Source organism: Amphibalanus amphitrite, unplaced genomic scaffold (genome assembly GCF_019059575.1).
Source record: "Amphibalanus amphitrite isolate SeventyFive unplaced genomic scaffold, NRLGWU_Aamphi_draft 001084F_arrow, whole genome shotgun sequence".
NCBI classification, from domain to species: domain Eukaryota; kingdom Metazoa; phylum Arthropoda; class Thecostraca; order Balanomorpha; family Balanidae; genus Amphibalanus; species Amphibalanus amphitrite.
This window is the reverse complement of record NW_024882578.1, coordinates 222523-235042: the sequence shown is the minus strand read 5'-3', so window position 1 is coordinate 235042 and position 12520 is coordinate 222523. Positions and strand designations below refer to the sequence as shown.

Below are 12520 nucleotides of genomic sequence, written 5' to 3'. Positions count from 1 at the left end.
CGTCACGAATTCAATTTGGAACTTGAACAAGAACTGTGCACAACAATGATGATGCTAGTTACCGTACTGTTATCAACTCAGATTGACAAAAGAAAAATGCATAACATGTTGCTATGTACGGTAGGTAGCTAGAAACTCGTACCTCACTTCAACACAAGCCGAAACTGCCATGCTTTCAGCTACAATAGATCAAAAATTTCATCGCCAGAGGTCAAGTCACGTTGACAGACCCGTCCGACTCGTCGCTGGCGGTCGTCCTACCCCTCACTGGTGGTCCTTCCAGACGTTCTGTCTCCGCCCCACCTCTGCCGTCCGACGCCCCACCTTCGTTTCCTCCCGGCCTCAGGCCGTCAGAGGCTCCTTGTCGGTGTCGTTGTGGAACATCCGCCTGAGCTCCGCGGCGCTGATCCTGCCGTCACAGAGGCCGCAGCACCAGCAGCTGCGGTGGGTGCAGGCCAGACAGCACAGCAGCCCCCAGCATGGCTGGCGAGCGACACACAGTGACAGTCAGCTGCATACAGTGCGCCGATAACAACAGCTTCAGCGTTTGCCATCGCTAGCACATCAGTGTCAGCCAGCCACATGAAAGTAATTGAAATCACATGAAGCAGCAGGAGCTATGTATTTTGGCAGCCGACAGGATAGGTCATCCATTTACATCCACACCTGACACCACTAACCTCGAACACAAAATAACTAGGTGAAATATGAGCTTTGAACTCAGTACCCATCTGTGCCGTGATATTCTTTTTATCCTTTTACCCCGCCGTAGTAATCGCTATTGGCCGGGGAAACGGCTCTAGAGCTACAAGAATTGAGCAATGAGCAGTACCTATTGATCGCAGTGCTGGCAGTGCTGTGTGGAGTGGCTGCTCTGAGCAAACGAGCAGTGAGCAGCTGAGATAGACATGCTGTGGCCGTGGCCAGTTCCACTCAGCCTGGGTTGGTGACGTGTAGGATTCCTTGCACACATACCAGTGCTGTGAGTGCTGCTGATGTCACCCGTCTGGAGTTCAGGTAACTAACTATTATTCAGAGCAGAGTCCCGCGAGGTGGCGCGGTGTGGCAGTGCAGAGGTGCCCGCGGACTGTCACCCCCACCCGTGTACTGACTGGCGGCAGCCGGCACGGCCACGGCGAGCATGGCGCCCAGCTCGACCGAGTGCACGCCCTCGCCAGAGTACGGCGGCAGCGGCTCCCAGTCGGGTTTGCGGCGCGGCGGTGGCGGGGCGGCGCCGGGTAGTGCAGCATGCCGTTCACCGAGACCGCGTCCCCGAGCACCTGAGAACGGCGGTACCGTCAGCGGTCATCTCTGGGAGGTCAGCCAGCAGCCCCGCGGCACAGTCTGCATCAGAGCGTCAGCACCAGCATCAGCTTTATACCGTCAACACTAAGCGGCAGCTCCCCACCGCGTGATAAGTGGACAAAAGCATGGCGGCTCGGGCGGCTGGATGGCTATGAAGTGTGAACTATAGACCCAGAATGCCCATGTTGTTGGACCTGAGTTATAATAACCTGCTGGAGACTGACTGAAGTAAAACTGACTGCGGCGGTTGTTACACATTCCGCGTCGTTAACACAGGCAACCCGCTGCCGGCGGGACTGGACTGACCTGAAGTCGCTGGCCGTCCACTGTGACGCTGTCCGTATCGTCCAGCTCGTAGGTCTCGCCGCGCACGCTGATGGTCGAGTCGTTGTGGGGCTGAATGTTGAGCTGCTCCAGACTGGGCGGCTGGCCGTACAGGGCTCGTCTGATCTCGGCGGCCACGCCGATGTAGGAGGGGTATTGAGGCAGGTTGACTCCGACGGGTGCCAGCACTGCCATCACAGGGGGCGGGGTGGGGGGTGGGGGGTCCGCTGAGGGGTGCAGTTGTGCAGTGCACTGATTACTGACTAGCGCCGCTGTCACAAATAGGATTGTACGGGTGCATACCGACTGGCGGGTAGCACCGCTGCCTGCCACGACACTGAGGGACAAGGCTACAGCTGAGGTGGTTTTCGGAGGGAACTGACATCGGTAGCACTTCGAGAGAGAGATTAGTCGAGGAAATCGGTTAAGAGGATCGAGTTGTGACAGAGGGGCTGATGGGGAGGCCCCGGCTTGGTAGGCATCTAAGGCTGACGGGGGCCATTTTCCTGGCTTTGTGGCAAATGGACGATGAATGCTTGAGTCTTGTAGTTGGTTTTGAACTTGATATTTGTAAAATATTGCCTGTCCTCCAGCTCCAACTCCAAAACAGGAGACCTAACCATTATACTCGTAAGTTAACCCGCGCCCCGCTGGGCTATTCAGCCATACGCGCCCTGCTGGGGGGGGGGGGGGCAGATTCTGCCCCCTGTCTAACTTCCGAACCGATGGTCGTAGAAAGACGGGGAAAACGGCAATCGAAAGCTCTCAACAAGGCGGATCTTAAGAGCCCAAATTTTTTTTGCTTAAGTAGGTCAGAGGTCAGGTCAAGGTCAGGTCAAGGGTACAAAATGCAAGTTTCTACAGTATCGGCCTTGCACCGTAGTTGCCGAAGAATGGACTGAGCCTGATTGCCCAAAACGTGTCCTTAGACTACCAAGACAATATTCGTTGCATACAATGTCATTCAAAGGTCAAGGTCACGGTCAGGTCAGTCAGGTCACAAAAAAAAATATAGAAAAGGGCATGTGCGACACATGTTTTATGGGTCATTTTACTCATAGAATTCAATAGGCACACTCAATAAGTGATATGGACCACCTCTGGATGAATTTCAGGTCGAGGTCAGGTCAAATTCAGGTCAAGTGAGGTCAAATTTTGAAGTTGGTTGTTACGGCCTAAAAAGGTGTCTATCAGATGCAGTTTTTCACGGCGAATCGAATGGTGCTATTTTGTTTCCGTACAAGGTCTAGAACTTCCAAAAAAAATCATTTTTTCACAATTTTTGTATGTCGTGACGTCATAAAATTTTGAATAACTCCCACATTTTTAACCGATTCCTCTAAAAATTGCAATGTAGGTGCACATAGACCACTTCTCTGACATATATTCCGGTTTTTTCGATACACTCAAATTTTGGATTTTATAATTATTTTCCCAAAAAAGTCAGTTTTTTGAAAAAAATTGGGCCAAAATCCAAAATTTTCAAAAAACCGTGATAGCCATTTGATAAACAAAGTAGAATCACGTATAACCTTTTTTTACGTCTTGATTCCTTTAAAAATGAAGATGTTAGCGGCGTTTGAAAGTTTGCCGTTTTTGAGGCGAAATTGGCGAACATGACGTCACTAAAACGTCAATTTCTCAAAATTTTCTGACGGATTTCGCTCAAATTTTCAGGGAATGTGTCAAATTGATGTATGATAAGGTACTGGAAGTTTGACGTCGCTGGCGTAACGCGTTTAGAAGTTATTGGCGAAAAACGGGAGGGGGGGGCAGATTCTGCCCCCCAGCGGGGCGCGGGTTAATGGGGGAAACTAGGGTTACCCGCGTGCTCCGCAACGCGAAGAAGGGTTATTTTTGACCCGTGGGTATTGGGTTGGTCTGTGTCGATTTGGCTGGTAGGTATCCATTTCGTTCGGTTGCTTCTTGACGGCCAAGCATTTTGTAATAAAACAAAAAAGATACATCGCATCGAGGTGCCCGTGCAGTATTAGCATGCGTTCTACTTTAGAATGATTCGAAAACTGGCGTGAAGTCTTTTGAGGGCCATCGATAAATTTCGCTAAAAATGACAATATAATGATTTGGAACATTTACATTTTAAGGATACTGTTGCTAATCATGCAAAAATGAAGAGTGAATATTGGACAGAATTGAATGCTCTATCCAATGGTACCATATTCAATTGCCAAAGGTATCAGGTTATGCAGCAAACCCCGTGTGATTAATAAAGTGGCACAAAATTGACAAACACCATTTTCTCCTGTGATTTGCACCACCTTGATTTGGATCAATCAGCTTTTCACAATTTGTATATGAGAGGCGGTACCTTTCTCTTGCAAATAGGCGTTGATTCAAGTCGCTCCATTTAACGGTCACCTAAAGATAAAATTAATTCCAAAATCCCTCAAAAACCACAATTTTTCAAATAAAAGTGCCCTCTCCGGTGCACGTGGCGCGTGCTATCCTCTGCATTGCACACCATTCAATAGCCCGTTCAATTCTGTACACGATGCTGTTTTCCCCGTGCCGGTCGGACCCCTGGTCACCAAGATATTGCACGGGAACTGGACCCGTGTCGGCCAAAATTAGCCGTTTTCGCCCGATTTCGCACGCCGATTTATACATGTAAAGTCTATGACGCGAATTTGCACTTTTTGAGCACGCGCCACGCGCTCCCTATCAATCCGATCGAGCTGAGACCCCTCAAAGGCACGTCGCGCATCCTTGATCTATAAGTTGTGCAAATTTCACCGGGCTAGGTGCAACGGTCTGGCCTGTAGTCCACGCAAAGCACCACCAAGTCGGGACCTCGGTAACGGACAGACGCACCCTCCTCAAATAGTAATATAGATATGGACATTGTTATTTTGGCGCCAGGAATTATCTAGAACTATCTTAGGCACATGAAACCATGATTTCATGCACTTCTTGCAAGGTCTGATGATTCACTTTTGGCATCGTTGACATTGCGTGACGTCATTTATGAGGTCACTAAAGTCATAAAAAATTCGTCAACAACTCTCGATCAATTTAGCCATCGGCCTGGCAGTGGGCAGGGGTCGATGCGATCCTTCCCCCCCCCCTATTTTTTTTTTGCGAATTACGTAGTCGGATCGTGCTGAAATTTTCAAAAGCCTCTGGGGCATCCTTTGCGCAACTTCTGGAAAACAATATTTTCGGGTTATGCCAGGTCACTGAGCTATGACGTCATAATACCTAGATATAACCTCCTACCGTTTTGACAAAATCGTATATTTCGCGTAACTGGACATGATCTCATCAACAAAAACGAAACTTTCCGTGTGATTTATGTCGGATTTTGACAGGACATGAAGCTCTACATTGTATAGGTATTGACCTTTTCAAAGGTCAACCAATGTCAATGACCTCGCATGTTCACACGCTGACCTCCGTGATATGAGCTGTGTTTAGTTGTTTTATTTTTTAGGTCCTGAATCCGAATCTGTGGTTCAATTTTTACCTACACGCCTTCAAAACTGTTCCTTGACCTTCACAAGGTCAACCCAGGTCAATTACGACCGTCGTCACCGGCGGCGGGTGCGACCTCCCGTGTTCCCGGGGACTACGTCACGACAGTAATGACTGGACTGCAGTCAACTATGCATCATTTTGTTGCTAATTTGTTGAGGAACACGGTCGTGAAAGTGTCGTGTCGCTGTCTTTCATAGATTTGCCAATATTGGCTATAAGTAACTTGGAAAACTATGCCTACCTTTTCCCCGGGATTTGACCTTTGACCTGTCATAACTGGGTCAACTATTGACCTAGGGTAAAAAATATACCACCGATTGCGAGTACTCGTTGAAAGCAATCGAGTGGTCTTTGTAGTTTGTTGCGAAGCGCTACGACGCTTAGTTTCGAAACGCCAGGGGTCGCATCGACCCCCCCCCCCCCCCCCGCCGCCAGGCCGCTTATGAAAAATGTCCTGCCAGGGCGAGGGTTAAGCTAGCGAGTCGGGAATGCCAACAATAGACTCGGGAATATCTGCCGAATCGAATGATCGATTCCCTATCCTGTGACCAACTTCATGACCTGAGTGCCTCTGACCTGACTTCGACCTGAGGTCAGACCTTAACCCTCGCCCGTAAACGGCGATCTGCCACCTTCGCCCATGCAGGGGGGGTTGGTGCGACCCCCCTTGGCGTTTGAAAACGGAGCGTCGTAGAGCTTAGCGGAAAAGACCAACGGATTGCCCTCGCCGAGATCTCGCGATTGGTGGTATATTTTTTGGTCCTAGGTCAACATTTGACCTACTTTTGACCGGTCAAAGGTCAAATTTTTCGGAAAAATATACTTTTTCAACTTTCCGCGGCGATTGCGGCAAAACGGTGGGAGATATCGACTTGAAACCTTCACTGTCGTGTTCCTTGATCAATTCTCTATCGTTTGGTATGTATTTCGTTTCCCTAGCTCTAAAAATGGCGCGTTGGGGAGCGCCGGAAGTCGGCAAGGTCACAGTCGGCGGCAGAAATTCGAAAAATCAAAATTTAAATTTTTGAAATCTGATTGTATTTTTGGATTTGGGAGGTCCATTTGCTCCCTATAGAAGCTAATATTGCTGCATATTCCCATCGAGGTGACAAGAATTAGCAAAATAGTGGTTCGGGCGCTTTTCAAAAATAGTACCGGACGCTGTTCCTCTTGTGACGTCATAGCTCCGTGACCTGACCTGACCCGGTCAAGTTTCTTATACCATATGATAGCCAATACTTGCCCCAACATGCATGGGAAGTTTCATCACGATCCATCAACCGATGTCCGTACCACCGGCAGGAAACCTCGGGCGTTGGCACTCAGTTTGTGAAAATCCGGCCGGAGGCTGTTCCCTTTGTGACGTCATAACTCCGTGACCTGACATGACCCGGTCATTTTTTTTTATCAAAAGATGCGCAAGGTTTGCCCCATAAGGTACACAAAATTTGGCGGCGCTGCGCGCCGCCGTTTTTGCACTATTTCCGAAAAACCTCAGGGGGGTTTTTCGTTGCACCAACCCCCCCCCCCTACATGGGCGAGGGTTAAGTTGACCTCGCCCAAACAAAAAGTTTATCATTTGACGCGCCTGAACATGAGGATCACGCCGGTGTCAAAATCGCGGCCCTATAATCATTTTTTGGTGAAGTTATGTCCAAAAACCGAACCCGTACTTATCTACCTTAAGGGCACTTGACCTGACCTGAGAGGTCATTAGTTGACCTGAGACCTTAAAATCGGGTACTAGTTAATTACTGCGTCTCGTAGAACGGCACACACGCTCGTTTTTTTGCGAACCTCTAGCTCAGGAGCGAAATGGCGACGGGGTCGCAGCCGCACCGCCCCGGCCCGCCACCCCCCCCCCCCCCCCCCCCCCACCCCTTCTTCCCCCCTCGACCGGGACGTGTGTACTGTGTAGAAACCAATAGGTCCAGCATGGGTTATACCGTCCACGAAACGACACGCCCAATTGTAAGACCGTCATGAGGCAATATGGCACCATTGACTGGTCGGCATTCACGCGCGCACTGATGATGATACGTCTATTACGAGTTACGACCCAATGAAAGCTTTATTCAATGCAATGAAAATAACGAAAGAAGCTTTATTCGTCGGCCGGACTGTTTAGCAGGGCTGTCATGCATGCAAATTGATGCTATTCCATCGTACAGCCGTATAGGTGTACTTTATCCCACGCCCCACTGGGGAGGGGTGCTATTCATAGCCCCCTTCCCGTTTTTCTGCAATAACTTCGAAACCGCTTCACGTATCAACGTCAAACTTTCAGTACTTTCGGCTGCATCAATTTGACACCTTGTGTCAAAATATGAATTTCACAGCTACCATACGTCGGCCGAAAATGACGTCAGAGTGACGTCATGTTCGGCCGATTTCGACGCAAAACATTTACCTAACCACGGCAATTGCTCCCAAGAGCTCAGTTTTTAACCCGCGCCCCACTGGGGGGGGGGGGGGGCTATTCATAGCCCCCTCCCGTTTTTCCGCAATAACTTCCAAACTGCTTGACGTATCGACGCCAAACTTTCAGAACCTTCGGCTGCATCAATTTGACACCTTGTGTCAAAATTTGAACTTCGTACCTACCATAGGTCGGCCGGAAATGACGTCAGAGTGACGTCATGTTCGGCCGATTTCGACGCAAAACATTGAACCACGGCAATCGCTCCCAAGAGCTCAGTTTTTAAGCTAGATCCAATTTCTTTGCATTAAAGGACTCAGAATTGACTGCGCTATCAAACTGCTGTCTCGGATTTTCAAAATTTTGAAAATTTTGTAAATTTTAATAATAAAATTAGAAATTCATATTTTTATATTTTTTCGAAAAGTTTTTGACTTTTCGAAAAAAAAACCGGAACATTTGTGACAGAACGCATGCTTATGACTTACTCTAGCAAGTTTTAGCTAAATATCTTTAAAAATGGCAAAGTTATACGCATAATTGCAAAAAAAATCACAATTATTAATTTTTCAAATCAATTTTTCAGTACGTATTTGACATCGCACATCAATATAAATAGCACCATCGTGTTCCTGAGCTCAAACTGCATCCAATAGATACCTACCTTTTTTATTGAAAATTTTTTACTTCAAAATTTGACCTTTTTTGACCTGAAAGTGCCCTGACCTAAGCTAAAGTTGACTCAAAATGACCTCGAATGACGCAGACGACATCAAATCAAATTCGAAATCTATGGCCTAAATGGACCATAAAACATGTGTCACGTGACCGACGCATGATGTAATATTTCCGTGACCTGTGATGACCTGACCCTGACCTGAAAATCAAAGTACAAGTTTAGTACCCTCAGGGTATCTAGAGCATCTGTTTACGAGTGTGTAAACTAAAAATGAGCCTGATCTGACTTGTAAGACGGCGGCCAGAGCCCAAAATGTGAACAAGCCAAAATGCTAATAATTTTTACTTTGACCTGACCTGTGACGTCATCGATGACCTCGAGGTCAATGAAATTAGGTTTCGTTCGACAGTTTCTCCGGCGCTATCAGACGCCGTTTGAATTTTGACGATCGGCCCGTTTTGGAGTTAAGAGGGGGGGGGGAGCTATAAAGAGCTCCCCCAGTAGGGCGTGTTATACGCAGACTCCAGTGGGGCGCGGGTTAAGCTAGATCCAATTTCTTTGCATAAGTGGACTCATTACCTATAGCAAAAAAAAATCACAATTAATTTTTTTTCAAATCAATTTTTAGTGCGTATTTGACATCGAACGCCAATATAAATAGCACCCATCGTGTTCCTGAGCTCAAACTGCATCCGATAGGCACCTTTTTTGTCGAAAATTTTAACTTAAAATTGGACCTTTTTTACCTGAAAGTGGCCTGACCTAAGCTAAATTCAACTCAAAATGACTTCGAATGACATAAACGACATCGAATTCGAAATTTATGGCCTAAATGGACCATAAAATATGTGTCACGTGACCGATGCATGATATAAGATTTCCGTGACCTGTGATGACCTGACCCTGACCTGAAAATCAATGTGCAAGCTTGGTACCCTCAGAGTATCTTAAGAATCTGTTCACGAGTGTGTAAACCAAAAATGATTCTAACCTGACTTGTAAGATGGCGGCCAGAGCCCAACATGTGAACAAGCCAAACATCGATAACTCTTACTTTGACCTGATCGGTGACCTCGAGGTCAATAAAATTAGGTTTCGTTCGACAGTTTTTTCCGGGGCTACAGACGCCGTTTGAATTTTTGCGATCGGCCCAGTAGTTTCGGAGTTGGGAGGGGGGACTATTAAGGGGGGCTATGAATAGCTCCCCCCAGTAGGGCACGTTATACGCAGACCCCAGTGGGGCGCGGGTTATATCCTTCGCCCCAGTTGGGGGGGGGGGGCATATGTTACCACCCTGTCGCGTTTTTCGCGTGTAAATAAAAAACCGCGGCACGTAGCGCCGCGCCGCTTGGGGTAGCTTTTTGTACATTAATTTTGGACAATATGTGAAATTTTTGACCCCAGGTCATGTCAGGTCAGGTCACCAGGTCAAGTTAACTGATCGAGCCTAAAAAAGTTTGCAATCATGTCCAGCCTGCAGCGTTTGTCAGAAAGGTTTCAAACTTGGTGGATTGCATGATGTTATGGGCGCCTACAATTTGTATATCTCGGATTTTTTTTTCATATCGGTGACCTAAGGTCAGGTGAGTGGCGTGACCTTACCATTATAAGGCATTGGAGAAAAATGAAAATGTCTTTAGATCCGTGTGTACGCATAGGAACAGTCCAAATATTTCAGAATCACAATGATTTAGACCACCCGTGACGACCAAGGTGTGTTTTTTGCTGAGAGCCTCTACCTCTAGAAAGGTCATCCGAGGTCATTTGAGGCTACAAACAGATTTTTGCCAATAACTCTCGATTGGAAAGAGATAGGACGCTGGGGATGGCCTCATTGTGTTTGTCTTGTTAAGACGCATCGAATGGTATGCAACATGACCTTTTCCGGTCAGGTCATGACCTTGACCTGAGGTCAAATTTTCAAGTTGACCTTTCAAGGGCATCTTATAGTTCATTCGACGCGTCTCGTCGAGAGGAACACGATACTGGCAATAGAATTGTTGTGGCCTTTTTAAGTCAAAAGTTAGTGTCGAAAAACACATTTCGTAAAAACAGCTATTTTTTTAGTTTTTGCCCTCTGGAGGCTAAACCGTTGACCTGAGGTCATTTTTGATAATGACCTTATCAAAAGAATAGTTCAAAAGCTATCGATTGCTTTTCGCAGCGTTTTTCTAGCTATCATAGTTCCTGAGATAATGGCATGTTTTCTGAAAAATATAATGACAATTCGCCAGTTAATAATGACAGTTTTTACATGGAAGTCTCGAAAAGTGAATTGACAGGCGACAGCATGCATTCACTGTTTTACGTTTTGTGACGAAATAAAAAATGGGTAGGTACTAGGTACCCAACAAGAAGGATAAAAAATCGCGCCGAATCGTCTGTGGCATGAAGCAGGCATGGCTCCACCACAGGGTGGCTGCAGGGGCTCGGATCTCCCCAATAATTTCGCTTCCGTAATGCCACCCAACGTATAAAATCAAAAGTGACGGATTTTGGAAGTCGGACCCCCTATCCTAAGAATGTGGCGAAGGCCCTGACACTTGACAGGGTCAGGTAGGTTCCTACTATGTGTTGTGGGGAATTTATGAGTTTGGCTGTCGCCTCACCGGGTGGCTGTGGAGCTGGCGCCGGATCCTGGCCGGCCACCGTCGTCACCAGCAGGACCAACAGCAGCGCCATGACGCGGACCGACGTCCGAGCAGTACCACAGCGGACCGTGAACCGTCCGACAGCCGACGTCTGACCCGTCCAGCGGCCGTCCGACGTCTGAACTCTCCCACCCCGGGCCGACGTCTGAGTCGTCCGACGGTGCGGGCCGACGCATGGAGCCGTGGTGCGCCGGCGGGACACCGACGTCCGACGACTGAGCTACAACGGTGGCGGACTAGCCTGACCTATCCAAGCGGCAGTAGACTTGTGAGACTTTAAATTCCTATTACCAGGTGTCCCAAAATTAATGTCACACATTTCCAACGTCCATTGCATGAAAATAACAAATATGAGAGGTGAGCTTTTCTTACATATAAATCCCACCTTTTTCCTGATACAGGAAAGCATACGGTCCGGGACGTCAGAGATTAACATGTCCAGCTCTTGAGGAGTGATTTTGGACCAGGCAGATCAAAGGCTCCTGGTCAGCGTGCCTTCAGATTATCCTGGCTGATGGCTCCATTTTGTTCACCTCTTTACCGGACGGTCGCCCTAAGATTTTCTATCGGCGACAGGTCGGGGCTATTCCCCGGCCATTTGTCCTTCTCCCCAGGCGCGTAACCACGAGTCTGAAGTTACTGGGGACCACATGGAGGGCCACGAATATTTTTTTCCGGATCAGCCTTCGCCCGAGTGTGTGTGTGGGGGGGGGGAGGGGAGGCGTTTTTGGCCACACCTGCCAGTTATTTGTTGCGCGTGTAAGGAAAACCGCGGCGCATACCGATGCGAAACTTGGTATGGCTTATGATACCTCAATTTCGCATCGTGTTTGAAAATTTTGACCCTAAGTCACCTAAGGTCAGGTTACCAGGTCAGTAAAGTAACCATGCCTCTCAAAAACTTTGTGACTCTGTCCTTCCTACAGTTTAAATCCAGAAGTTTGAAACTCGAGCTTTTGCATGAGGATATCAGTATGAACAATTCGTATATCTCAAAGTTTTCACATCGGTGACCTAATGTCAGGTCAATTTTACGACCTCTCCATTATAAGTCATTGGGAGAAAATTGTACTGCTCTTCTTTTGGCCGAAAACACATTCAAACACCGTGACACAGGTAAACATGACACACTGAACCGGAAAATTGCACCTGTGACACCTCTATGCCCCTCAGCTCATCTCACGTCATGAAACCAAGATGACTTTACTACCTACTCCATGAAACATCTCCAACAGTCTTTACTGTTTTTGCCACAACTTTAGATAGAAACATGCTAGAGCGCTGCAAACGCCATGAACGTGTTCAGCTCAACATATACCAATCAAATGACTTGCAACATGACCTTTTCCGTGACCTGGACCAGGGGTCAAATTTTCAAGTTGACCTTTTCAGGTCAACTTATAGTTCATTCGATGCGTCTCGACGAGACAAACGCGATGCCGGTAAAATCAGCGTCATATAAGTTTGGAGTCCCAAAGTTATGATAGTTGATACAAAAACCTTTTCCGCAAAAACGCCAGCCTGGAAGCTAAACCGTTGACCTTAGGTCATATCTGAGAACATAACTCAGAAAGGCCTTTGAAAAAGCTATCGAATGCGCTTTCCCGCAGCACTGCAGCTCTATTGGTTTCTGACTTATGAGCCGAT

At 47.5% G+C, this 12520-nt stretch overlaps 1 protein-coding gene across 1 annotated transcript; it reads right to left on the bottom strand.

The window, feature by feature from the left end:
• Positions 1–342: 342 nt before the first annotated feature.
• LOC122369918 lies at positions 343–11003 on the bottom strand. The gene is made up of 4 exons (XM_043345074.1): positions 10832–11003; positions 1612–1817; positions 1050–1280; positions 343–483 (listed from the first exon to the last, which is right to left on the bottom strand). The coding sequence occupies exons 1-4, from the start codon at positions 10902–10904 to the stop codon at positions 343–345; spliced, it is 651 nt and encodes a 216-aa protein (XP_043201009.1). The 5' UTR covers positions 10905–11003.
• Positions 11004–12520: the final 1517 nt, after the last annotated feature.

Excerpts from the sequence above, each read along its gene's own strand:
- LOC122369918 (XM_043345074.1), bottom strand. The coding sequence starts at position 10,904 with ATGGCGCTGCTGTTGGTCCTGCTGGTGACGACGGTGGCCGGCCAGGAT. Across the intron at positions 1,281-1,611 it reads TGGACGGCCAGCGACTTCAG|GTGCTCGGGGACGCGGTCTC; the intron begins GTCAGTCCAGTC and ends CGCCGTTCTCAG. Across the intron at positions 484-1,049 it reads CTGCCACACCGCGCCACCTC|CCATGCTGGGGGCTGCTGTG; the intron begins GCGGGACTCTGC and ends GTCGCTCGCCAG.